The 27,426-nt window shown below is 41.8% G+C and overlaps 2 protein-coding genes across 2 annotated transcripts in view; one reads left to right on the top strand and one right to left on the bottom strand.

Annotated features, from left to right (window-relative positions):
• Positions 1 to 1,892: 1,892 nt before the first annotated feature.
• On the bottom strand, positions 1,893 to 24,267 carry IMPA2 (inositol monophosphatase 2). The gene is made up of 8 exons (XM_039705953.1): positions 24,013 to 24,267; positions 17,477 to 17,610; positions 12,815 to 12,919; positions 11,428 to 11,473; positions 9,086 to 9,194; positions 5,227 to 5,335; positions 4,926 to 5,077; positions 1,893 to 3,867 (listed from the first exon to the last, which is right to left on the bottom strand). Exons 1-8 carry the CDS (start codon positions 24,124 to 24,126, stop codon positions 3,752 to 3,754), a joined length of 885 nt encoding a protein of 294 aa, XP_039561887.1. The 5' UTR covers positions 24,127 to 24,267; the 3' UTR covers positions 1,893 to 3,751.
• The window catches only part of MPPE1 (metallophosphoesterase 1), a 30,641-nt gene continuing 27,458 nt past the window's right edge, over positions 24,244 to 27,426 (top strand). The window contains exon 1 of the mRNA XM_039705951.1: positions 24,244 to 24,325. The gene's annotated coding sequence lies outside the window, so the exon portion shown is untranslated. The remainder of the gene's footprint in view (positions 24,326 to 27,426) is intronic.

The following is a 27,426-nucleotide window of genomic DNA, read 5'->3' on the forward strand; positions in this document are numbered from 1 at the left end:
TGTAAAATGGAAACTGCTGAAGAAACAATAATTTTGACTTCTCTACGTTTTCAGACTTGACACTATAGTCCTGAAGCAGAGCACATTTTTGTACACAGCTTTCCTACTAGCATTAGAAAAAAATAATAATTTCAACAGTCTTGGCAGTTCTAGGAAGGTACCAGGAAAAAGGTGTGGTCTGTGTTAATTTGATATAGTGGCTTAAGTCTTATTTCATTATTCAGAGAATAATCTGCACATCTCCTGTGCAGATATTGAACAGATCCAACCCTGCTGGGAGAACAGCAAAACTCTAATTCCAACAGCAGAATGGCTAAGTAAGTGATATTTTTATTCCTTTAATCGAAGCTGTTGCCAACAGGAACCAAATTCTAGATGAAGCATGGAGAATGCTGCCTGTGGCCCCTAGGTAAGTGCTCCAATACATGCATATTTTCTTCAATACTGGGAGATTAACTGGTATAATCAAGGGAGAATGTCAGCCCCTCAGCACACCTGAAACATGCCGGGACTTGTTCTGCAAAATCTGACAAGCTCAGCGAGACACACACTGCAGAGGAATCAGCCACTGACCATTTCCCTGGAGTTTACAGCTATTTCCACTTTTTATTCTGCCAGAAAGCACCCTTAGAGACCAGACCAGCAGACTGGGGGTTGTTCTCCACCAGCGAGCTGGTGAGCGATGCAGGCATGAGCTGGACCAGCTCTGGGAAGCTGAGCACCATTTGCTTACAGAGGAAGCACTTGCTTTTCAGAGCACGGGCATCTTTGTTGTGCTGGTGCTCAGGGAGAAAAATCTTCATCCATCTTGGATACATTATGTACTCCATAATGTATGCACTGGAAAACAGTTGAAGCATTTTACGACAGCTGGCAGGAAAGAGTCGACGTGCTTGAGCATTTTGGGGGATTTAAGTTTTTGGCTAATGTGCTGCACTATGAATGCTTGCACTCACAGGACGAGCTGCTGGGCACATGCTGAGCAAAATTTCACTTGGCTACCAAGAAATAAGGAAGAGAGGACAAATCCAGTACAGTTTATTGCAATCAAATAACTTTAAGGCTGCAATTTGATGCAAACTCAAACTGGGATACTGTGACACCATCCGTGAAGGGAGCTGTCTTGCTTGCCCCCTTTGGGGCCTGAAGTCAGCTGCTCATGGTGGCCAGGGACTGAATTGGCTTGGGAAAACGGTGTGCCTCGAGAATAATCCCTTTGTTGTTTACTGGGGTACTTTGCAGGCAGATCACTTCACTCATCTGGTCCCCTGGAAGTGTTCAGAAATGTTTGTCCTGGCACACAGGCAGCAGAGGAGGTGGGGAGGCAGGATTGTTGCTTCCCACACACAGGGCCAGTTTAACATACTTGGACTACAGTCCAAATAAAAACCCAGACTGCATCCTGGGCACAAATGAGAACTTGGGATTGGGTTTCTGCACTTCTCCCTTCCTGCCCTGCTTGGCTCCCAGTTTTGCCAGTGGCTGGCGTGTGCCATTGAAGTGGATGCACAGATTTCCTGGCTCTGCCAGCTCCGGGAGCGCCAGGGCACACCAGCCCTAACTGGGTCACAGACTCTTTGGAGGAGGGAGCTGAGCTGCAGGGAAACCTCGCAGAGCCACCAAGCAGCCGCTCACCCATGCAGTGGCGGGGACGGGGTGAGTGGATGAAGTGGGGCTGAGCTCCCCCCACACTTGGTTCCCTGCCAGCATAAGCTTCCTAGCAGGGCTTACGGGCATGGCACAAGCCCGAGCAAAGCCCCAGCTGCTCCCACGGCTGCCAGGGCTAAGCAGCCTGGAATCAGCAGTGCCACCAAGCCCTGCATCTGTCACTCTGATCTCCTCTGGGCTCGGGAAGTGGGGGGAGAGTGAACAAGAGACAAGTGAGCCTATTAGCATTTATTATTTGTATTATTATAGCACCTCGGTGCCTAGTTGTGGACCAGAATCTCATCCTATTAGCACTGTGAAAACCCAGAGCCAAACTACTGTAGCTCCTGCCCCAGAGGGCTTACAATCTTCTTTTCCAAAAGGGGTACAGAGAGATGGAGGGGGTAAAAGGGAGCAGTGACAAAATGTTGATCACTGTGATGGAAAGTGTTGATTTTCTGCAAAGAACCCTCAGCTTTTAAATGCTTAGTTGGAATTAGAAGTTCCTCACACAGTCAATATTTTGTATTTCTCATGAAAAAATATCAAGAAATCACACAGAACTTCATGTTATATTCAGCGAAAAACATTTTTCATTGCAAGAAACACACATAAGGTTATTTTTAAAAAATATTGTTTAGTTTGTATCTTCTAAGCAGACATCAGAACACATTTAAAAAGTCTACACATGCAGTGTACGGAAAAAGTTAGATTTTTAACCAACTCTTTTGGCTCATTCCTTTATTCAATTTGCACTCTTGCAAAAAAGATACCTTTTAATTAAATTTTTGATGAAAAAATAGAAGTGATTTCATATCAACTGCTTTTCTCGACACACTTGTGTTTTCCCTGTGCTCACGATTTAAAACACAATCTAAATAGAAATTATGGGCTAGATACATGGATAGGGAACAACTGTGTATTTAGGAAATCTATGTAACCGATTTTACAGGCTCTTCTGATCAAAAACTGTGATTACAACGTTGTGCAAGAAGGGCATGTGATTTACAACTTTTTGCAAGCATACCTTATGTGCATACTTTTAATAACTTGCCTGTAAGGGGCCAAATCCTGCTGTTCTGCTTGAAGGTTCTCTAAAATCAACAGCTCTTTGACACTGAGCTCTATTCTGCTGGCCTCCTACTGCTGCATGTCATAGTTAATACTGTGAGTAACTCAGCTTGAGTTCAATATTCCTGGTTTTAACTATAAGTACTCTATGGTAGTAATTGTTTGCAGGTTTGAGTATCTTACAGAGGCCTACAGGACAGTATGATTTATGGCCATGCAGAGGGACGAAGGGAAACAAATCTAGCCGGGCAGTTTGTAAAACAGTTAAACATTTTCCATGGTCAGCTCTGCTATTTGTTATTTGGACAGTGCTGACTGGAATCACCTAAGTAACCTAAAAAAACCCTTACCTGAAAACAGCTTCCAATATTAGCTTTCTTCTCTCTATGCATTCTCTATGTTGCTGTAAACATCCAGAGTATCCATATATATACACATACACCCCTGGGGATGTGTGTGTATACATGCATGGACACGTGTAGGTGCATATACATACATATATACACACACACAGACACACAGACATGTACATATATGGATACAGAGCTATGACGTCGTTAGGAAATAACAATGCCATTTGTATTGCATTCTTAAGTATCGTGGAACAGGGGTATTATTATAGGCACACATCTCAACTACTCCTCCTTTACTACAGTCCTAAAGCTCATTTACCTGAGATCTGCATCTGTAAAAATAAAGTTCCATTTTTTAGCTGCGTGTTACAAAAGACTAAATATCAGCCCCACAGATATGAAATTACGACTTAATTTTGAGACTAATTTGCTACAAGTAAAATAATCTATCTTATAAAAAAGATACTGCTGAAAGAGATACATATTAAAAAGGAAACACGATTCTTAGAGGTCTAAAAATATCCCTATGCCTTCCCACATGGTAATAAATTTATAAAAAATATTTGACACAGAAAATCTCCCCAGAAACCATCCTGCTGACATCACATACCCTTTCAAGACACCCATCTCGCAAACGTTACGCGCTTCGGGAGGCAAACTCTGCACAAGTGTTTAATTCTTTAATTCTCGTCGTCCCGCCGGTAGTGAATAGTTTGTATTTCCTGAGCTATGAACATGGCCATCTCTCTCGTGCCTGCAGCAATCACTCGGCAGGACATAAGATCCAGAGGTCCCCCTGAGGACAAGAGGATTAACGAGAAGTGTCTTAAATATAAACCACGCTGTAATTAGATAGGGTCAGAAACACAGACACAACTTCCCACATAGCTCCTTTTGGGGTGGGAAGGGCAACCTAACTCAACAGCTCCTACATGGAAATCTCCAGTGAAAAATTATTTTATAAAATTCTAGATACTGAGCCAAAGTATGCAAGAGGAGCAGTGAATGCCTGGATTTGTTCAGTAGCCAACAATAAATGCAATATTCCCCTCTTCCAGCAATGGGACAGAAATTAGTTCATTCAGCATACCCTTGTTAATCCACCAGATCTTTCCACAGTATCTAGGCACCAGTCACCAGTAAACCAATACTCTGAGATGTGTACCATCTAAATTAATTCAGCAAAAATCTGGAAACAGTGCTGCCTTTTACTCCCTCTGAGTAGTTTCCAGTCATATATATCCAAACTGGTACCTCAGAACCCTCCTTTCTTGGGAGGATGTCTCTGTTGAAACCTAATTGGAACGTCTGAACGTACCTGCCAATCTCCTGGGCTGGTTCCTTACTGCAAATACGAGGCTTTACTCAAAGTCATGAAAATGCAGTTTGACTCAGAAGGCCTTTGATGTGATGAAAGCCCATGCTGGAATTACATCAGTGTGTTCTGAATAACCAGCCCGAGCCTAGCGTGAAGGGCAGACCCTTCTACAGGATATTGCTAGGGATGAGGTAGAGCCACAGGGGTGACACAGGCGTCCCCGAGGCAGCCACTCACCCAGTCCCCCAACAATCAATGGCAAAGCAAGGGCATTTTGCTCACCTGAAGTGTCTATCACAGTGCCACCTGCCTCTCTGATGATGACAGTGGCTGCTGCCAGGTCCCAGCAGTGCAAGCCAAACTGGTAATAGGCGTCTGCAGCGCCGGACGCCAAGTGGCACAGGGCCAGCGTGGAGCTCCCAATGACACGGACCCTACACCCCAGAGAGAGCCACAGGGGTGACACAGGTGTCCCCGAGGCAGCCACTCACCCAGTCCCCCAACAGTCAATGGCAAAGCAAGGGCATTTTGCTCACCTGAAGTGTCTATCACAGTGCCACCTGCCTCTCTGATGATGACAGTGGCTGCTGCCAGGTCCCAGCAGTGCAAGCCAAACTGGTAATAGGCGTCTGCAGCGCCGGACGCCAAGTGGCACAGGGCCAGCGTGGAGCTCCCAATGACACGGACCCTACACCCCACAGCAACACAAAGAAGAAAATGCTTTTGACTTCAACCTACGTGTACAACACACCTGTTTCAGTATTTTTTTTGTAATTCCTTTTTTTTTTAATGACTTCTTGGTCACAAATGTGAGACATACGCCACAGAACATCTTACCCATGTGCTTGGGCCTTGAGCAATCTCTCAATGTTACCAAGGAACAATTTCAAAGTTGCAGGGTCACGTTTTGGACCAATTTCTGTTAAAATTAAGGCCTTCGAGATATCTGCAATAGTAGAGAGATGTTTCCATTAATTCAACAGCTTCCAGGTAGGTTCTATAAATTTGTTTTTAAATTAAACACTAATGGAGTTTTCACACAAAAATAATTTTCATGTCCCTTTTTCTACCCCAAACTTTCTCATAAAGTGACAACTTTGCATAGAAATTCAAGCAAGACTACTTTTCTACTATCAAATGGTCTGTTCTAAACACACTAAAAAAAAACCAAAACAAAAATCCCCAGGAGAATTAAAACCAAGAATGCATTCTTACATTCCTTCTATTTCCACACATTGTTTTATTTCATTGACCAGTCACCTTTTGGAAAATTCACTAATATTAGCAGTCTAATAAAATAATCCATTAATCTAGTAACTGCTAATGATGTTAATCTATTCATCTTTGAAAACAGGGTGGTTCTTGAATAGGGAATTCTAATGTAATTTGTTAACCAATTATAAACATTTGGGAACCCAGTAAGAGGAAAGAAAAGTTTCTCCCTAAATCAGCCACCTAGAAATAGCCCATTCTGGCATTTCAAAGACTGAAGACACCTTATGACAGAAAATAACTCCTTCTTATGACTAAGTAAAGCAGTATTTTTAATCATAATAATCTGTGAAGGTTCTATTTTTCTTTTATTCAGCAAAGGCAATGCTGTCCTAGAGCAGATGGAGATACCAGCCTTGTGTACAGTCAAAGGAGGGACTCACAGTGACTTGAGAGGTGTTGAAGCAGTCCTCACGTGAGATCTGAATATTGCCAGGACACAGTAAGAGTGTGCCAGTGTAGATGGAGATGGTTGATCAAATGCCAAGTGTCCCTGCTCCTGCTGTGCCAGCCGAACTCAGAGGCATTAAAGAGATGGCAAAACTCAAAGGTTTTGTGGTTGAGAACTCACTGGCTGGGCTGTGCCCCATGCTAGGTGTCACCTCCTACCCTGGGCTAAAGGTGAGGCTTTCATTCAGGTGGGCAACCTCTACCTGGTTCTTACAGCTACCTGCATGAGCTGAAAGTTCTCCACACAAGGAGCAAGGAGGTTTTCAAGAGCAAATTAGGCTGGAGCGAGGCACCATTTAATTAAACAGGCTACCAAAGAATTTACTATTGCTGATGAACCTTATGGATTTGAGCAATGTGGTAAAATGGTTGGTAAGTAACAGGTATGTAATTAGATTAAAAGTTATAGGGTGTCACAAATATTAACTGTAGGAACATAGATTCAACTGCTGCTTTTTAAATTACTGTGTTAAAACAGTAATCCAGGACTGCTGTAGGGTATTTATTGTTTAGCCGCTACTAAAAATTCTGGATGGTGAAAGCAATCTGCCTTAGATTATTTTGCATAACACAGGGTGTCACAAATATTAACTGTAGGAATGTAGATTCAACTGCTGCTTTTTAAATTCCTGTGTTAAAACAGAAAAACACCAATCCAGGCACGCTGTAGGGTATTTGGTGTTTAGCCACTACTAAAAATTCTGGATGGTGAAAGCAATCTGCCTTAGATTACTTTGCATAACAGACCCAGTTTATAATCAGAGAACATTTAATGTCCATCTCATTGTTGAAATGCACCAAGCATTCACCATGCCAGTCATAGTTAAGTTGTAACCGAGACAGTTATTCTTATGTTATTAAAAATATTTCTAATTGACAGAGCTCTTCAATTTTCCTCAAGGCTACAGCTGGAAATTGGATGAATAGACTGAGGCAAGTAAGAGGGAGGTCTCTGCTTAGGAAAAGGAGCTGACTGATCACAAGACACTATGATATTTCAGGAATTCAAGATATGGGCTTGGTAGAAAAGATTTAACAGTGATATGGATGAATCTATGAGGAAAATATCATTTCTGTTGATCCCAGAAGATTAAAAAAGAAAATACATTTACAGTATTAGCACATGTAAGGCTTGACATGAAATCTATGAGGAAAAGATCAGTTCTGTTGATCCCAGAAGATTAAAAAAAGAAAATACATTTACAGTATTAGCACATGTAAGGCTTGACATGAATCTAAGCATGAGAAGAAAGTATCACTCAAGATAACAGGGAAGATGGATCCTTCACTTAAATGTATCATAGCTGCATGGACTCCCTACCAAACCTCTACAAAACTGGGTGTTGACAAAGAACAATGTTTGCCTGGGCTGTGATTTCAGATGACTAAGCCTGAACAATGAATGTATAAGTGTAGATCAACAGCACACAACAATCACATTTCCTGAAAACAAATGGCAGCAAGTGACATGACAGCTTAGATCTCAAACACATCATGGCCACTTCAATTCCAGTGGCAGGTAGAGGGAAACACAAGTCTGTCTTCCAGGGTTGGTTTATTTCACTGAAGCCACAGCCCTTAGAGAGCAACTGTGATATAAAACACTTCTAATATCAGTGGGAGTGAGATTACAGCAGATCCAGCTTCACTGGTGAAAATTTCCCACCACAAAATGATGTATCTCAAAACAAAAGAAAATTTCAAAGCATTTGCAAGGGCGGAAGGTCTATTTCCCTTGCTGTGTTCTAGACACCCACATAGACTGGATGTCTAGAGAAAGGAAGACAGAAGTGACATGAGCCAAAATTGTTCATTGCTCAGCTGGAAACCAGAACTGACTGCAAAAGCACGTGAGGCCATTTCCACAGTGGTTCATGCAGTCCAACTGGGAGCACCCCCAGGTCTTCCTAATAGTCTCTGCCAGTATGGGCTTTTTTTGAATATGAGATATTTGAGTACTGATTAATATGTGATGTATAATCAATGATTAAAATCTTAGGGGTTTAAGATTCACAATGACTTTACAATCTGTCTCTCCAAATATGTAGACCCCAGATCACTATTAACTTAGATGAATAGCCAAACATCCAAAATTTCAGGTGAAATTTTGATGCAGAGTCTGCTTCAGGCACTAAAGAAATCTGTATGTATAATTGCCTGAATTTACTGTGTGTTGAGATCTCTCTTTGGGTTGAAGTCTCTCATTAAATCTCTCTTTGGGGTGAAATTTTTACCACCTAATGTGTACAGTGGCGCACATTTCTGTCATATATCTGCTTCCACTTAGAGCTGAGTGCTATGCTCTCCTCTGCATTTTGATTAACTAAAAGAGAACTTCTCTAAATAATACCAAATTATTGTTTTCTATAATCATTAGGTAGACAGACAGGTCTATGACTTGGTTTAAATATAAATAAAAGATAACAGAATTCCATTCAAGCGTTGGCCAAGTGTTGCTGGCTATTTGTACATTGAAACACACCTCACACACCAGAGCAAGATGTTAAAGAACCCCTAATGAAGCATGCACCCTTTAATTCACTGTTAGCACATTTGCCTACAGACATCAGACACTCTGTGATGTACAAGTTCATTGGAAAAGAAGTGAATAGCAGCCACAATCATACTCTGAACTCGATTCACCATTCCCATTGCATCTGGCTTATAAAAAATTATGCCAGGGCTCAGCTGGAATGAAACTGGTGAATCCACACATTCTTCCTTATTTTAAATAGCAGTTGTGAAGCAAAATAATTTAGGATTATTTAAATAGTTCATATTCAGATGTATATTTTAAAAGAAAAGGAGGAAAGTGATTTTTCAGAAAAAAACAAACACAAAACAACAAAATTATCATGCAGGTGAAATACTTTCCATCAGGATAATGATGTTCATTATCCTAATGATGATTTGCAACAACTCTGAAACAAAATTAATATATTCCTTTTAGAGTTCTAACAAAATCTAGACCAACCTGTCTCTTTTGATACCTGAAGCCTTTTGTCATTACAAAATGCCCCTTGACCTCTTCTACCAGTGTATAATCGTTCTTCAGTGCAGTGGTAAATTACACCAAATTCAAGCTTTAAGATTTTGAAAAGGAAAGAAATGAATGCAACTCAAATTACTCATCATAAATATAAACAACTACTAATGGCAAAAAGATCAGCAATATTTTAATTGGTACACATAATAAAGATTACACTGATGCTAAAAACTGGAATCATTTTACTATTACTGTGATATTGAGATATAGTTCATATAAAATTCAGTTTATAAAGAAAAGTTAATGCAATATGTTCCTGAACCTCTAAATTCTTACTCACAGCTTGTTTCTGTTCACGTTAGAATGGATTAAACACTGAGTTGTTTTCAAATGCAATTGAAATGTTTTTACTGAAAATACGCAAGACCTCTGAGGCAAGACTCTGAATGCTTTGCTTTCACTGGTGAGCAGTTACTCCTTGAAGCAACCCCACTGACCTTGGCTGGACCACAAAGATTTGCAGCCCCAGGATCAGTCAGGCATCCAACCTCAGGAGTCATGGCACTCTCTGTTAACAGTGGATGCTTTTGTAGGCACCTCAGCTTTCGTGGTGCATTGAATTTGCCTGTGCTTTCAATCAAAGCAGTACACTCTAGTCACTTGTTCAAATCCTTCTCTGCAAAATCCTTTTGTTAAGATCTCTTGAAATCACAAGACTCCAAGAGAAGGAGTTTGGACAGAAATACCCTCAATGAAAGCTTAGGAATGTGCAACACTGGACTTTTCGTGGGAGATTCTGTTTACCAATTATAAGAGGGTTAGAATTAGACCCTTGGTATTTAAAATATTTATTACTTTAGTAGGCTTCACCAAAGGACTTTAAAGCACTTTAAAAACTTCAAGGGTCAGCTCTGAAAATTGCCCCTAGATCGGTAATATTAGCATTATTTAATTTAGGGGTACACAAAAATTAAGGGACTTGCCCGAGGTGTCTGAAGTTGGCCACAAGGTCAAGAAAACATCTCAGATGTTCTAGACTTCAAATCTTCTCCTGCTGCACTAGGTGCTCATCAGAGACAATTTAAAGACTGTCCTGGCTCCCTACCCTGAGGCTGCATCTAAACCAAGGGGTTTTTTTTGAGGAACAGACTATTTATAGACTCTTTCCCTAAAGACATCTGCAGGAATTTCTTCAAGGCTTATAATCAGGCCAGTTCCCCTGTGTGTACTTTGGCTCCTTTTCAGTTTACTCTTTTTTCTGCTTGTCCTAATTGTTTAACTGAGAAAGATTTAACATCATTCTTTACTTTTGTTTCAGCTTTGTTTAGTTTACATAACCCAAAATATGCAGCATCAAAATCATGATGGTGTTCTAGAAAACATAAATATCAGCGAAAACTGTCAGGTAATAAAATGTAGTGTTCAAAAGAACTTTTGGCAATGAGCAAATTTCAGAAAAGCATGGAAGTGTTTCTCTGCAGTTTCCATGTCGGAAAAGTCTAACCAGAGAAGCACACAACATTATTCTGTTTAAATCAGTAAGAGCTACTAGCACATCTGAAAACTTGGTTGTTACTGCACAGAATTCTTGCTGGCTTTGCTTAAAGCTATACATATATTAAAGATTGTGGAATTAGGTTGAAAGAGGCACATTCATTGGCAACTTGAGTAACTAGTTATTTCATAGATATAGATCAAATTGCAAACCAGCAGCATCTGGAGAAAAGGCACTAGCACAAATGAGTATAGCTATGAAACTCAAAATGGCACATTGGAAGGCTAGGTACCTTCCCACCCTCACTATAATCAAGGTCTCATGTGGTAAATATAGCTATTTTACTATGTTAAGAAAAATACAAATGCAGATTGAATGAACTAGGCCCGTAATTTTGCACTCTTCATAAAATCAGTTCTACATTGACTCCTAGCAGGAGTTAGCTTTCACAGATACTGCTAGCAGGAAAGAAGCAATAATAATAACACAGGATTTAACACAGGATTTAATATATTTAAATTATGAAGAGGCAGAACTAAATTGAACTTATTATGGTTTTGTCTAACTAAACCTTGCTCACCTTCCTTCTTCTCAAAATAAATCCCATAATACTTTTAATAATTCATAGACTTTTTTTAAATTGGCAGTTGGCATAAATAGGTTTTGCAGGACTATGATTTTAGATGAGTAGAGCATGACCAGATGCATTTTAAAAGCATAGAAAAACCTGAGTAGTGACTGATTTCCTAATTTTTTTTTTTAATTTAAAGTTCCCACATGGTTTTGAGACTTCTGCCAACTCTCAGGCACCCATCTTAAAGAACATACTTCATACCTCTTTGTTCACAGCAAATCCAATGCTCACTGCCACTGTTGGAAATCTGTGAAAATAAGAAATGAAGTAGTACTGATGAAAAATCTCTCAACTTACTCTTTATGCAACCCCCTTAGGCAACAAAATCCCACATGGAGCTCTGTGAATTTACTTGTCAAAATGCCCTTGACATTATAGTATTTCTACTTTGTCAGCCTCTTTAACTTCATCAATTCCTTTTAAAATGTAAGTTAATATTGGAGAAGGCAAGAAATAAACTCATGAGGACATCACAATTTTTACCCTGAACATGTAGTATATTTTAGGAATGTTTTTGCTTTAGTGTAATTGAATCATCCAGTATAAAACCACTAATGTTATAACAAGTCATTGCTTTTAAGAACACTTTGCTCAAGCTTTGTATCTGAGATGGCAATTAAGTAGCATGGAGAGGCCTTCCTGCTGACACCAATATAAAAAGAAACCAATTCCTCTATGCTGTCCTTTTGCAAAGTGATGATCATGTATTTAATTCGGTCCTTTTGACTACTGCATAATTGTTACATTTCAAACAATGAAATAAATTCATTTCTTAGAAACACATTTCAAAAAGGACTTTCGAAGTCCAGAAAATATTGCTAGAAAGAGGAAATGTCACTTAATTGCATGAAACATCACCACATGACACCACCCATCTCCCCTGGAATTCTTTGTAATTGCACCAAAAGTCAAGGAATTTTTTTTTAAATGAAAGTTGTAGTTATTTTAAGCCGCTAACTATAAGGCAGGGTTTCTAAGTACAAATATTATGAATAGTCATTAGTTCACAGCTCCTAACACTGGAATGGTGAATAAAAAGTCTTAATTTTTGCAGCAAGGAGCCTTAGATTTCGTTTTGCAGAGGTACTTCAGAAATGTAACGCCAGCATCTCTGCACAGCTCAGTTTCCAGTGCTGCCCTACACACACGCAGGGGTGGCACTTCCCAGGAAGAAGGAGGCGCCTGTGTCTGAAGGGGAGAACTCCTGGAAGGAATGCGCGAAACCCACGGGAGGCACTGGGCCAAGTGTGCTCACAGCACAGCCTTGTTCCCCCGGCACCGCTCGCTTGGGTCTGCACGCTGATGTGAGCTGGCTCTGGGGGAGCTGGGGCTGGGAGCCAGGGGGTGTGAGCTGGGAGTGTGAGCTGGGGCTGTGAGTGTGAGCTGGGGGTGTGAGCCAGGGGCAGCAGCACAAACTCCAGCTCGCCCTCAGATAACAGCACAAACACAGCCTCCCCCACACACACCATGCCAGGTACCAAGAGATAAAGGGATGGCTCCTATGTGTGAGTCCCCACCAGGGAAAAGCAGAGGGAGGACCTGTGAGAAGCTACATTTTGGGTTTTGATGGGTTTCCCAGGCCATTTACCTGTGCACAAAGTTGCACGTTCCATCAACAGGGTCAATAATCCAGGTTGGACTGTCGGTGAGGACACATTTTGAACCTGCAGCAGTGGATTCTTCTGCAATAAACCTATATTTGGTGCAAGGGTAAAACAAGTAACCCAGAACATTAGCTTAGATACACGACTTGGAAAGTACAACCCCACCATTCTGTTTTTTAAGAGAGAACTTATCCCTCTCTCCATAAAATATTCCTGTATACTTCTCCCTCTCTCCATAAAATATTCTTGTATAAATGTAAACACACATACTGCTTTTTAAATTTAGGAATTGGTAACTTTCATAGAGTTCTCAAATCTACAGCATACTATTTTACATGGCAAAAATGAACTCTATTTTTGTACACCTCCCTAATACACCATTAAGGAAGCCATGAAAATGAATGCAGAAATGGATCTGAACTGGCATCCCTGGAACTCAAGGAGAAGATTATTTTATGCAGAATATAATTTTATGGGTTAGGTCTGTCTCTTGAAGTAACTAATATAAACTGCAAACTCTACCTGCTTCTCTTCTGCAATCAGATTCAGTCAGAAGGAAATAATACACTCTTAGAAAATCCACAATCTTGCTCCTATCTGTATTTTTTACAGTAATCTGACTCAGGAAAGGAAGAGTCTTACAAAGCTGGACCTTCTTTTTCCCATGACCCAGAAAAAAAATCAACAAATTATTTTTTGTTTGTTTGTTTGGATGCACAAGGCACAAAATGAAATCTGAGATCATCTCTTCTGTTGTTCTGTCCCAGTTTCTTTTAGTAGTTTTTTTTCTCCTTTTTCCCTGGGAAACGAACATCCAGTTCTGGCACATTTCCTGTCAACCTTAATTATCCCTGCTTTCCCATAAACTGCCCAAGGTCTCTTTCTGTGAGAGATGTGCAGGTGCTACTCTCACAGATTTTAATAAAATCCTTTATGTACAGCAGGAGTGGAATCCAACTGCTAGTACTGAATCTTGCTGGTGGTTTCACATTTGAACAGCTGGTAGTGGTATTCAGAGTTTCTGCTTGAAATGCTTGAAGACAAAAAAGCTTCTCTCAAAGATACAAAGAGAAAAAAAGGATGAAATAAAGAGAAAATATCTTTTGCAAAAGAGTCCTTCCCTAGGACTAGAGTAGCAGCTATTTCATTTTGTGTCTTCAACCTGTACTTCATGATTCCAGATAACACTTGAATCCATTAGTTTAAAATGTTCTGCAGACAGCACAGGAGGAGACCTCTTGAATTTTCCAAATGCTACTCTGCCTCAACCTAAGTATAAACAGGCTATTTTGATGGCATTATAGACCCCCAGCTGGTACAAAGAGGGAATTAGGAAGTGTTTGTTACTATTTTCATCTCCATTAAAAGAAACAGCTGAAGGACGAAGTGCTAATGCACAACTGAGAAATGAGAAAGACTTGAACAGGTGTTTGAAACTCTCAGCTTAACATAACACTTTGCAGTGTCCTTGCTCTAAATATTCCACAATTTTGTCTTGTTGGTGCTGCATCACTTGACTTTTGCTTTAACAAATCCTGTAATCAGCATCCAAACCCAACCATGCCTTGTCTGTGCTGCTGGATGCAGAGGAGATTCATCTTGTAGGTAGAGCACCTTCCATCCCACCTTAGATTATCCAAATTCCACATAAATTATACCTCTGCTTCAACCCTGTGCCAGCTCCCCCAGCTCGAGCTTGAACCATAGTTGCTGTCTGGCTAGTCAAAGAAAGGTGAAATGAGAACCTCATTAAAGACAGGAGTATTTCTGTCTAAGATGATTTGCCCTGAAGCATTCTGAGCCAGTCCCTCGCCTTTCTCTCACAGTGGGGGTGTGATGCTGCAGTCCCTGAGCTCAGAAGTGCTAACCTGGAGCTGGGGCACAGCAGTGCCACTGATAAAACCTTCATGCTCAAGAGCAATTTTTCCAAAATGGATGTAGACCAAATTAGGTGCACATTTTATGAAATCTGGGCTAATGGGTAACAAAATGCCCCCCTAATTGCTATACAACGCTGGGAAATGTGAGAGTCCTGCAAGGTCACCTCAGATGTCTTGCTCTGTGTCCTGAAAAAACCTGTAAACCAAGCAAAATACCTGGTGTGAAGTACTAGAGTAAATTCTAGGAACAGTTTGAGAAGTGGGAAGGGTAAACACCTCATTAAAATAGTTAATTTAACATGCCAGCCTGCCAGCTCCGCTGACCTCTGCTCAAATCTGGATTACACTTCACTCCCACTGAAAATGAGTCTAGTAATTTTAGCCAAGCCTTAGACTACATCTGTTCATGCCACGGTGCCACTCTGAAATTCATTGCAGGAACAGCAGGGAAGCTGTAACACACCACAATCTGCAGCAGGAATGATACCCAGTCAAATGCAGGAGACTCAGTCTGGGCAGGTGCCTCACCTATCCCAATACGGGGATCCCAGGACAGAATGATGGGAAGCTAGAGTTGGATGTAACCCTCCTAAACTCCTGTGTCCTGATTTTAACGTCTACAGAATTAAGGCCACAAGGAACACAAACATGACAGTTTGTGTAATAATAGCAAGGGTAAATGTTGGGGTAGCCTTTGGCAACCAGCAGCCCTTGGTAGTCTGGCTGTGCTTACCCACAACTCTTGGATCTATCTGAAAAAATATCCTTTTGAAAAGACTCACCATGGCACATCAGAGTACTAAAAAGTGAGCACAGACTAAAACTTGAGTGAAGTGTGAATGAAGAGATACATACCACTTAAACAAGAAGAAAAAAGGAAACAGAATTTCTGTCCCAGAAAAGGGACAGAATTACTTTTTGAATGGATTTTTCTAGTACTTCTCTTTACTTCTGAGTATTTCAGTATATACTACTATATACTACTTCAGTATATAATGTATATACTGGAAATATACTAATTCCAGTATCTCAAGACTCATTAGCACCTCAGTGCAAATGGCAGATTCTAATAAGATCCCTTTTAATTTTTCTAACACCTAAAGTCCATTTTTGATTCAGAGGAAGTAAGAATCAAGATGATTTAGAAGAAAAATAAATCACAAAAGAAATCACAAAAGAAATTTTCAGTGCTGCTTTCAACCTAGTTAGGGGAAAGACTGAATACAATATAAATTATATTTTAGTATTTTTGTTGTACTTCAGTTTAACCCCTGACTGTTTTTGTAGACTCCTCAATGCCCATGTTTTAATCTAATCTAGTTAAATTTAGCTTTAATATACTGTTTAATCTAAACGCATTAATTATCTAAACAAATTCTAAGCAAACCCAACAACCACTATCAACAAAATGAGATTGTCTTGAAGAAATGGCAGTTCTTTCATTTACTTATAAAGTCAGAAGTTAACTGTATGGAGTTGATAAAATCTGGGATTTTTCAGTTACTTGGCCTATGTTGACCTTACAACTTTTGTTCCCATTCTGAGTAACTTGAGTGTATCTGGTGATTCTCATTTTATGGGAAATGTGTAGGTTTTATGTTCTCTGCCAGACTGCTCAAGGAAAAAAAAAACTAACATAAAAGTGGAGATGAGAGAAGAGCACAGCCAGCAATAGTAGAAGGAATATTACACAAATAATAGGCATGTAAAGCCTGGCACTCTCTTGAGAATTGCAGCCAAGAACCACACATTATGCTGTACAGTACTGCTTCTGCCATCACATACAGCATGTATTTAGAAAGCCATATTTAGTATAAAAATATTCTTTCTGCTCCTTCTTATGGTGTTGGTTTTTTGCCCAGCAGCATCGCTGACAATCAGATTAGTAGCTGGGCCCTTCAGATTTTCCTCTTTGTTCATTTCTGCACAGCACTGGAATGCAAGGCTCATCCCCATCAGACATGCCCCCAGTTAGAAGGGAGTCAGAAACTATTTAAGGGATACACAGCCCTTGCACTGGCTCTGCAGGAAAATTAATTTTATCCACTGAAGTCAAATGTAGAAATCAATGTCAGTCTCTCCATCAAACCAAACCAAACTAATACAAACCCTCTCTCTAATCTGTACATGAGCTGAGTTGTTATTTTCAAGTTGACCACAATAATTCAAGAAGAATCGACCACCTGATCTACTTTTAAAATCTCAGTTTTAAAACCCCATGTAGTAATTTATAGCCTGTTTATGAGTAGGCATCAAATAATGATGATGATGACAAACAGCCCTGCTTCCCACTGACCTTCTCACTACAGAACACAAGGTAAATGTAATTAAACGCACTTTTATCTCTCCCGACCTGGCAAATGCATATGTGTGATGGCAACAGGAAAGGTCTGCAGGGTGGGACCTTTGCTAGCATATATTTCTGCTATATTTTTATAGATGGCATTAGCATAATTCTTATACAGTAGGCAACAGACCAGTGTTCTGAACATCATGGAGATCCACATGAAACCTTCATCCATGATGTTCCTACAGAGGAAACATTGCTATTAAACACATATATCAAGAAACACAGAAAATATAAAGTATTAAGTTTAGGGAAATGGCACTTTTTTAAAAAAACAAGAGTCCTACGAAAGTGTAGGAACAATAGGTTAATGTATAAGAAAGATACACAGACTTTTAAAGTTCCCTTTAAATACCAGTCAGAGATGCAGCACGTACAGGACAAAAAAAAAATCATTGATAGTTTCTATAGGCACTCACCTGTGGGAGGGAAATTTCTCTTTCAGAACAGAAATAATTAAATTTTCCACAAAATGATCAGTTTCTGTCACGAGATCTGCTGCAGATGTCTTTGTGGACACTTGTTTTTCCTCTGTTAGAGCTTTCCTAATAATCTGAAACAGAAGTTCGTAAATCAGATTTGTTGGGTGTTCAGCCCATACAAAAATAATATCTTCACTGAAAAAAATATAGCTAATCCTGAAAAACAGCTGTAGGCCTAATTCTACCAGAAGCTGTTATAATTTTTTGACAAAAAGTCCTTCTGAGCTAATGAGTACTCTTTTGGAACACAGCATTTTGAATCACTGCAAAAACCACTCTTGACAGTTCGGAAAAGGATTGACTAAGGGACGCAACTCAGGGAATAAAAGGATGAAAGTAATCATCATGATTTAGAAAATTACCAAAAGCATACACAAGGTAAGAAAAAACCTCAAGGCTCAGGCATTTTTCAAGGAAAGCCCTTTTTTTTTTTTTTAATTTTTATTTTTTTAATATACTGGGCCAATACCCCACTGCTCTCTTACTTTAACAGATATGCAATAAGGCAAATGTAATTGGTTTCCATTTTGCCAAAAATACACATTGTTTTTTGGGGGGGTTTTGTGGGTTTTTTTGAATTTTAAATGCTGACCACCCTCTGGCTCCCAAAGAATTGACATGTATTTAACAAGAACAAAAACTGAAGCTTTCCCTAGATATGAAACCAATGATTTAAGCCTGGACTCTCTTCTGGAAATGTATTTATCTGATTCTCCAGGGTATTACTGTTACAAGCTCAAGTACAAAAGCACATATGGGAAAACACTTAATGAAAGCTTTTCACCATTTTTCCCATTTTCTTTCTGTTTTGTTTTTTTCTCCCACTTCTTCATCGAAAACTGCTCTCTAACAGATATGCAATAAGGCAAACGTAATTGGTTTCCATTTTGCCAAAAAGACACATTGTTTTTTTGGGGGGTTTTGTGGGTTTTTTTGAATTTTAAATGCTGACCACCCTCTGGCTCCCAAAGAATTGACATGTATTTAACAAGAACAAAAACTGAAGCTTTCCCTAGATATGAAACCAATGATTTAAGCCTGGACTCTCTTCTGGAAATGTATTTATCTGATTCTCCAGGGTATTACTGTTACAAGCTCAAGTACAAAAGCACATATGGGAAAACACTTAATGAAAGCTTTTCACCATTTTTCCCATTTTCTTTCTGTTTTGTTTTTTTCTCCCACTTCTTCATCGAAAAGAAAAATAAAGGGACAGGGTGCAAAAGGAGATCACTTATTTTTTAATAAGTGAAAATGATAAATTATTTAAAACTTAAAAAAACCAAACCAAAGCAAAAATTAAGCACCACTTATTTGTAACCCAGCAGCAATAAGATCAATGTTCTAACTCCCATCAAAAACTTATATATTTAAATTGCTTAACTAAATTTCCATTGATCAAAATATTTTAAAACCATTGAGAAATACTTGATGACCAAAGAAAATGGTTCTGCTGCATTATGCATGGGAAAGGGAATCAGAAACTCCCAAATGTCATCTCAACTCTTGGTTTTGGTAGTATAAAATACTATATTTGAGGAGTGTGTTAACTGATCCGACAAGTAATGGATATGGGCAGCTACTGCCTTACTACAGAAGGTATCTGGACTAATGCTTCTGCTTTGTGAGCTGCAAAACATCAGTTGTACCTATTTACGGAGCTTGTGAGGGCAGGTAGTACTTTCCAGTTTGAGGTCTTGCTAAAGTTTATTATTGTATATCAAAATATTAACCACACTTAATCTTTTTACTCCTCTCAGTGCCCTGTCTGGTTGTCTTGAAGGATTTATGATAGAAGCATAAAACTGCAACTCCAGCAAGGCCTTTGGGCTCCTCTTCAGCCCAAAGCAAAATCCAAACCACTCCAACCACCCTCAGCTGTGTATTCTAAAAAAAAAGCTATGCTGATCCCTTTTATTTGCTCTTCTTTACTTTCCTATTGTCCTTACTGCTTGGAACGTCACACAGTGAAACAGATGAGGAATGTCCTCCTTTTGACAGAGAAAATTTTAATTTCTTCTTAGCAACGCCATCCTCTTGACTTCTATTCCGTTTTAATGCATAGTAGATTGAGATTTTTGCAGCCATTTAAATCAGTGCCACTGCTCAGCAGGGCAGTGGGATCATACCTGAGCCTTGCTGGGAAAGAAAAAGCAGAGATGAAACCTCTCTCCTGTGGACGTGCTCTGCAATCAGCTGATTGCATTGCATGCTCTGGCACTTGATCTCTCCGGTTTGAGTACAACCCTTTGCACATGCCGGATTAAAATTGAATATTTTTTCATTTCTAATCCTTTACCCAGTTGTTCATGACCATTTTTAACTTTTTAACCCTGTCTGTGTCTCTGGTGGCCAGCATGAGGCTCCAGCCACTTTGGAGGTGGCAGTAGCCAAGGGTGTGCCTGCACTATGAAGTGGTTGGTGGCTGCTGGCCCTCTCACCCATCTCCTCCGCCGGCCCATGCCAAGGAGCCACAACACACATTTAGCATTTAGCAGCCCTGCAATGGGCTGCTCCTCCCCACCTCTTGTGCAAGCAGAATGTCAAGAGGAGAGGAGGAGACAAGTCATGGTGCCCATTTGTGGCTGAGGTCACCAGCCACAAATGGGCACCCCATCTGTGGAGGCTCACCCACAGCACGCAGGATGGACCCTCTGATTCTGCCAACTCTCTCTAACTTACAAAGGGCTTGATGAAAGGGACCCCATGCATTTGCTCCAGCATGTACAGGTATGCAATCCAAGCCAGAGTAGCTCCACACAAGGATCACATTTCCTGCATAACTGATGAAAAACTTTTATTCTTTGGGAAATGATCAAACAACTCAGAGCAGTGTAGAATTCAATTTATGTTGAAGAATCCCTAGAAGTCACCTGCCTACAAAGGAGTGTTAGAGCCTGCTGCTCAGAATACTTTGAGAGCATCACTCAACAACTCTCCTTGCAAAAGCCTTACAATGATGTCTGTGGATACCTACTACAATTGCCTGGTCTTTCCAGATGGACATGGGGTTCCATAGAAGTCTCACTCTAGGTTAAAGGTAGCAGGCAAGCAGAAACAAAAGGAACTAGAGGATGATGAAACGGGGACAGGAGGTTGCACCTTATCCCCATTGTACAATGAAATTGGCAATCAAGATGCTGTAACTTGGCTGTAAATATATTTTACTAGACTTTATTCCTGTACTAGGGCTGGTCCCTAGATTACAGAGATTTTTCAGCAATTTCTAAGTAACTGATTTTTGGGAGCATGGTTATTTACAGCAGAGCCATTTAACACTCTTAGCCCATGCTGCCCCTCCTCTAATGCAGCTCTTATCCTAATACCCTGCTTGGGAGCATTTGGGGGGTTATGCAAAGCAAGGGGCATTTGCATCAAGACGTGGAGACCACATCACAGAGAAGATCCATGCTCTCCCTGCTCCCTCCTTCACTTCCCATGGAGCAGGGGAAATGGAGACACTGGGGCTCAGGGCAGTCAGTCCTGGACTCTTCCTTTTTTAATGCCTTTGTAAAATTTATTCCAACCAAGCAGAGTGAAGAAGACAGAGTGTCAAGATGCCTTTTCCCCCAAAACCTGCCAGGAAAGCCACCTACAGTAGTGTGCTCATGTCAGATATTTCTTTTCACCATACTGCTTGCACTCACCATACACTTCTGGGAGATCCAAGATGGATTTTGGATGCTTGCAATACTGTCCTGAAATATTTGCTAACTGATAAAATCAAACACCTAGATAAAAAGCATGAGTACCTGCAAATAATTCAGGAAATTCCAATCTGGTGTGCTAAAACATCTGTCTATGTTACATAGAAAATAGCCTAAAAATTTCCCCTGGGAACTAACAAAATGGAAAAAAAAATCTTGGCTTTTTAGAATACCAGTGAAAGTTTTGTCTTTTTTTTTTTTTTAGTGGTATTCTGCTAGGTCTCTTATGCCTCAAAAAATTATTTTCCAGAAAAAAAGGGAAGAAAAATAAGAGAAAAAAAGAAAAAGAAAAGTTTTGACTTCAGCATACTATGTCCTAGTGTTAGTTTCTTACTCTTATTTTTACCTGGATGTATGTTTACTCATTTTGGTGAAGCTTTTCCAATTCTGCAATCGGAGACAACACTGCAGATATTACTCAGTGCTCTTAACAGCACCAAAGATGCACAGACTAGTCATGCCTGCTTTTCTTGAGCAAAAAGTCACATCAAACCTATGGAGGTACTCTCATGAACACAGCAAGCAGCTTACTTACAGAAAAAGCAGAAGAGAAGTTTGAAGAAATGCAGTTATTTGTGGCCTCATAGAGTGAATTTTAAAGCAGGTCAATTACAGACATTACAAAACCATGACCATTCCAGTTATGAAACAGCCACATATAGTAAATGAGAGCCTGTGATATTTCATAAAAGTAATAAGAACTAAACAACAGGATGGGCAAGAGAAGCAATGATTTTAACCCAGTAATAGAGGTTACTCCAGCAACAACACTTTTGACACATATCCAAGCATCACTTTATTGGCCTTTTAAGTTTAGAAGAAACTATTCCAGAGTATAGACACTATCTCTTGGAAAGAAGATATCTTTTATCTATAGCCATGAAACACAATGCAACACAAATCAAGTAGTTGTATAAGCCAAAAGGGGAGATCAGAAAATGGTATTACTGATTACTGTTGACTTTTCCTAGAAATCCAAAATCTGGAAGTGCACATTTTTCTTCAAGCCAAGACTCGTGTAGACATTTTCTAATGACTCCAACCCTTCCTAACCTGCCACAGTCCTGAGAAATGGAGCCCCTTAAAAGAAAGGCTGAAGTGGCAAAGTGTCACACAGGGATGGAAACTGGAGTTGGATCTGGGGAGACAGAGAGTGCAAGCAGAGTTCTGGAGATGGAGGTGAAGGTGGAAAGGTCTGAGGGATGGGAAGAGAAGCAGGAGAAAAAAATGAACTTGACTAGTGGAATTGACTGCTTTTGGTGATCAAAATAACCCCCATTTCTATCAGTCAATTTTCAACAAAATTCCAGTCCTACCAAAGACATGCTACACTGCACTAGGTGTCCTTAGCTCTAGTTTTGTTTGGAATACCTGGAAGCAGATTGACACTTAAATAAAATAATAGAGCCATACCTGCACCTTTTATTCCAGAAGGATCTCCAGTGCCTTTTGTAACAAAAAAGATTCCTTAGCATGACAAAATAATTGGAAAAAAAAAAATACCCAATTTCCAAAGTGCTACCTAAACAACATCCTTGACTGGTTTAAATTTGGCCTGCCAAGGAACCAGCTATTTCCTGCCATTTGCAAGGGAGCAATGGCAAACTGTGATTTCAGATTCAAGGATTAGTCTTACAGAATGTTTACTTCTTCCAGGAAAAAGTGCTCAGCTGTGATTTTCTGAGCAAGTGAAATGACTGGGGAAGCTTAAAGCTGGCTTCACAAATTGGTATTTTGAGAAATAAGGTGTGGAGGCTTGAGCAAGACATGAGTCTTTTCTTGTGAAATGGCTGGCAGAATGACTGTGCTGGAGAAACTCCTGTTTTGAGAGTCTGTGAGAGCATGACCTGTCATCCTGATTTGGATTATCCATTTAGTCCCTGTATTATTAAAACAAGTCTCCTCTCCTCTGGCATTCTGTTCATCCGTGTAGTTGTTTTTCACTAAGGAGAAACTATGTTTTAATAACACACCCTAAGGAGAAGTTATGGGTCTTGGACTCAAGACAGAAAAGGGGGCTTCTTAAATCACAGTGTATAGGTACGAAGCGCGTTTCAAAATAGAGCAGAATGGAAGTGAGAGAGAAATATGCATTGCTGAATAAATTTGTATTTCACTCAGTTTCTCAGTCAATCAATGTGCTGATCCCAAGAAGTGGGAAACTGTTAGAAGTTTTGCTGCTGCGCAGAGTGGGGTCAGGATATCTCCTGAGACGACTAACCTGCTGTGTCAAAACACAGATCTGAAATAAGCTACTACAGACCTTCATCACATAGCTATTTGTCCCTAGCAAGCGAATTTCAGCCACTCTGAAGACTCTGCCAGATCCAACAAGAGAAAACATCCTTGACACGGTTATTTTTCTCTGCACAAGCTGCTGGAAAACAAATGCTGACCCTGAAGGATGCAACTGCCAAGGGATGTGGCCTCCCAGGAAGGGGCCCCTCGAGGGGATGCAGCCCCGAGGGGATGCAGTACCCCGGGGGCTGGGCCCCCCTGCCCCGGGCTGGGGCCTCCAGGGAAGCAGCCCCGCGGCACGAGGCCCCCAGGGGACGGAGCCCCGCGGGATGTGCCCCCCAAGTTCTGGGATGGCCGGGGATGGGGCCGCGCTGCCGAGGGCTCCGCGGGCGGCCCGGCTGAGCGGGTGCCGAGCCCGCCGCCCTCCTCCCCCTGCCCGGCTCTGCGGCCCGGCCAAGCGCGGCCCTTCCTCGCACCGGGAGAAGGCTCCTCCGGCCCCGGCCCGGGGGCAGCCCGCCCGGCTCTCACCTGCCCGGCGCGGCGCGCCAGCTGCACCGCCACCTCGGCGCACTCCTTCCAGGGGTCCCCGCCGCCGCCCGCCGCCGCCCGCCCTTCCTCCTCCTCCTCCTCGCACGGCTTCATCGCGGCGGCCGCGCTGCCCGGAGCGGGGCCGGGGGGCGCGGGGGGCCCGGCTGCCCGCCGAGGAGGATGCCCGGGGCGCGCACACCGCCCGGCGCTGTCACTGCGCGCCCGGCCGCGCCCCGCCCCGCGCGGCGGGGCGGAGAGAAGCGCCCGCCGCGGTCAGTGGGGAAGGCGGGCTGGTGCTGGGCGCTGCCTTTAGGTGAGCCCCGGGGGCGGAGGAGGGCCGGGAGAGGCGGGGGGACTGCGGAGAGCAGCGCCGGGGCCGCGCCGAGAGGGCGGGATGCGGAGGCCAGAGTTCGCAGGATGCGGAGGGCAGGGTCCGCAGGGTGAGGGATGCGGAGGGCAGGGTGTTCAGGATGCGGGATGCAGAGGGCAGGGTGTTCAGGATGCGGGATGCGGAGGGCAGGGTGTTCAGGATGCGGGATGCGGAGGGCAGGCTGCGCCGCCATGGCCGTGGCCGTGCCCCGGCCGCCCCTCCTGACATGGCGCCGGGACCGCCCGGCTGGGGCTGGGGCTGGGGCTGGGGCTGGAGCTGGGGCGCTCCTGTTTCCCCCGGGAGAAGGAGGAGCAGCCGCGCTCCCAGGCCGAGCGGCCCCTCCGGGCTCCGCTGCCCCCGTGTCCCCAGAGCCAGCTCGCGGAACGAGGGCCCGGTGCCGGCGTTCCCGGGGCTTTGGGGGAAAAGCTGGCGGCTGGCATTGGCCATCTGCGGAAGGAAAGGGAAAAAGTGTGGGAAAAGCGGCCTCGGGAGTTCAGCTTTGTTAGTGCTTGGGAGTTCAAGTGTGTGGTAAGAAGTACATGGCCCTTTCTATTTCTCCCTTGTCTTCGTGTGTCATTTCGCATTTGTCAAGGATGAGAAGAGAGAATTCAGAACCCGCTGTTCCAGAATCCGTATAAGCCAAATTGCCATGCCGGCAGGGCAGGGAGCAGAGCTGAGCGATTCTGGATCCGCCTCTTAGAAGGAGGGCAGCCCACGATGAATGCGTGCTTATGCAATAGAGCAGCCAGACTGTTGTGCTTAAAACACCGAGTGAGTGTTGGGAGCACGCACTTTATCTGTCAGAGTGAGGCTTTTCCAAATGACTTGTTCTGATGCGCACTTGGCATTGAATAGGAAAAAAAGAGAGCCCAGGGACTGAGTCCATCAGCACAGCTTTTTGGAAGGGGCATTAGGTACATAGAGTGAATGAAATTTGTTATTGTCTTTCAGCACCTGCTTTGTGGTTGAGAGTTTCATTTTCAGGGCTAGAATAGAGATGTTTTAGTAGTGAACACATTTGCATGGAGAAAATTGCATAACACCACCATTTACTATCTCTGAGCAAAAAATTAATTAATGTCCTAGAGGCTAGGCCAAATTAAATTGACGTGGGTATTCTACTTAATGTAACAGACCCTAAATCTAGATCTATTTTCTTTTGATGTTTTTCTTGTAGGACACAGATGACTTTGGGATGAGAGGGACATTCTTCTCTAGGCAGTTCACAAAAATAACAGACACTTTTTAAAATTAAGCACTTGGACCTTTTTCTTCTAAAGCAAGGGACTGAACTTCTTGGATTATAGCACAAGAATTCAACTTCATTCTTTAAATTTCTGAGCTGCACCCTGGCAGTGGATGCTACAAAGACAGCAAGGCTGTCATTCTACTTAACGAAATATTTTTTTAGTCTCCATTTTGAATCATAAAAAAAATGGTAACAAACTCTGAGAAGGTGAATTAGCTGCTACACAAAGTGTAAAAGTATGGTTGAAGCATGAAATGATGAAATTTTGTTGAATAAGTCATCACCAAATGTTTGTCAATTTGTCTGCTGACTGATTGGTCCAAGTGACTTGTTTCCCCCAAATGCATATTTGTGTCATTCTTATGTTAGATTAGTTTCCATAAGTGCAATAATCCTACAAACATGCAGTATAACTTGAACTAGTGTAGAACAGAATTGATCTGGATCCTTCTCAGGAAACCTGAGTTTCCTCTAGGTTCTGGAAATCTGTGCTTTTTATTGCTGCCATGGCATGAGGCATGTTCAGGACCTTCCCTAGAGAGTCTCTGTGCAGGGCCAGATGGGTAAATGTATTTCTGGTGAGATTCATGGACTGCTGAGATGTAGTATAGACAGCTTTAACTTTGGTGAAAAAGAAAATGTACAGTTAAACGTGGCTTTGCATTCTAGGAAGCATCTCAGACCATGATAAGAAATGTTTCCTGTGTTTTTCCTTGAAAAAAACACAGAAGGTGTTTTTTAAACACACACTTTGTTCAAAAACAAAGTTGCCTTTGTTTTACCTTGAACTACAAAGTTTTAGTTTGAATTTACCAACAATAAAACTCTATATCTATTGCTGAAACAGACTAGATCCTATTCTGATGTAGTGCAGATGGTTTCTTCCCCTATGCCTCGGGTCTGCCTCAATGCCTGCAGATTTGTTGTTATTAGACTGCCACAGGGGCATTTGGAAGGCTGTTTAAGGCATGTTTTAAAAGTAGGCAGTGTGAATTACAGTGCAGCAGGCAGAATACACAAGTAACTGAAGGTGTCTACAGAAAGTTACAACATCACAGAGAAGTACTGTTACAAAGAAGGGGAGGTGCTCTCCTCAACATTTTTCTTAGCAGGAGCACGTCCTCTTTCTAAGTGATGTCTGGAAAATAAGCATTTGAGCAGTAGAATTTCCCCAACCTTCTCTTCATTCTGGTGGTAGAATAGTGATAATAGGGTTACCACAGGCTGAACTTGAGAGGCCAAAATATCTGAATGAGCCCTTGTTTTTTACAGATTCACTGCAGCTATGTGGCTTGTGCAGGTAGATTTAAAACAGAACTAGAAGGCCAGTAAAGAATACTTAGAAAACCAGTAACTGCAGCTAGTATTTTAAGACCTTCCAAAATACTTTGCCAAAAATTACAACTGCCAATGGTAATATTTCCCTTTCTCCTAGTCCTTGATTTTTTCAAACCTTCCTTAGCCTAGACCTGCCCAGGCAGTGTGAGCTTCCTCATGTGAGCTGCTGGCTCATTGTGACTGTCCATTCACCTCGAGCTGGTTGAGGCTGCTCTCCGCCTTGCTGGATCAGACTCTTGGCTCATCTTTCATAACTGCCAAGGTCTTTCATAACCTCTGATCTTTCATAACCCCAAACACTAGCCAGTTCCTCTCACATGCCTTTCGTAACCTACACACACGCCACGTGTTTAATCTCGTCCATTTGGAATAGGCCCATCCTGATGAACCTGAAATACAAGTGTTTCTCGGGTGCTTTGTCTGCCTCAATCCTCCTGAGCCCCAGGCAGATTTGTGT

Source organism: Passer montanus, unplaced genomic scaffold (assembly GCF_014805655.1).
Source record: "Passer montanus isolate IOZ18808 unplaced genomic scaffold, ASM1480565v1 scaffold19, whole genome shotgun sequence".
Taxonomy (NCBI): domain Eukaryota; kingdom Metazoa; phylum Chordata; class Aves; order Passeriformes; family Passeridae; genus Passer; species Passer montanus.

What these genes read in the sequence shown, in the direction of transcription:
- IMPA2 (XM_039705953.1), bottom strand. Translation starts at nt 24,126, where the DNA reads ATGAAGCCGTGCGAGGAGGAGGAGGAGGAAGGGCGGGCGGCGGCGGGC. An exon ending in TCAGGTATCAAAAGAGACAG is followed by an intron (nt 5,336 to 9,085) that starts GTTGGTCTAGAT and finishes CTACTATTGCAG; the next exon opens with ATATCTCGAAGGCCTTAATT. An exon ending in CTCAAGGCCCAAGCACATGG is followed by an intron (nt 5,078 to 5,226) that starts GTAAGATGTTCT and finishes TGTGGGGTGTAG; the next exon opens with GGTCCGTGTCATTGGGAGCT.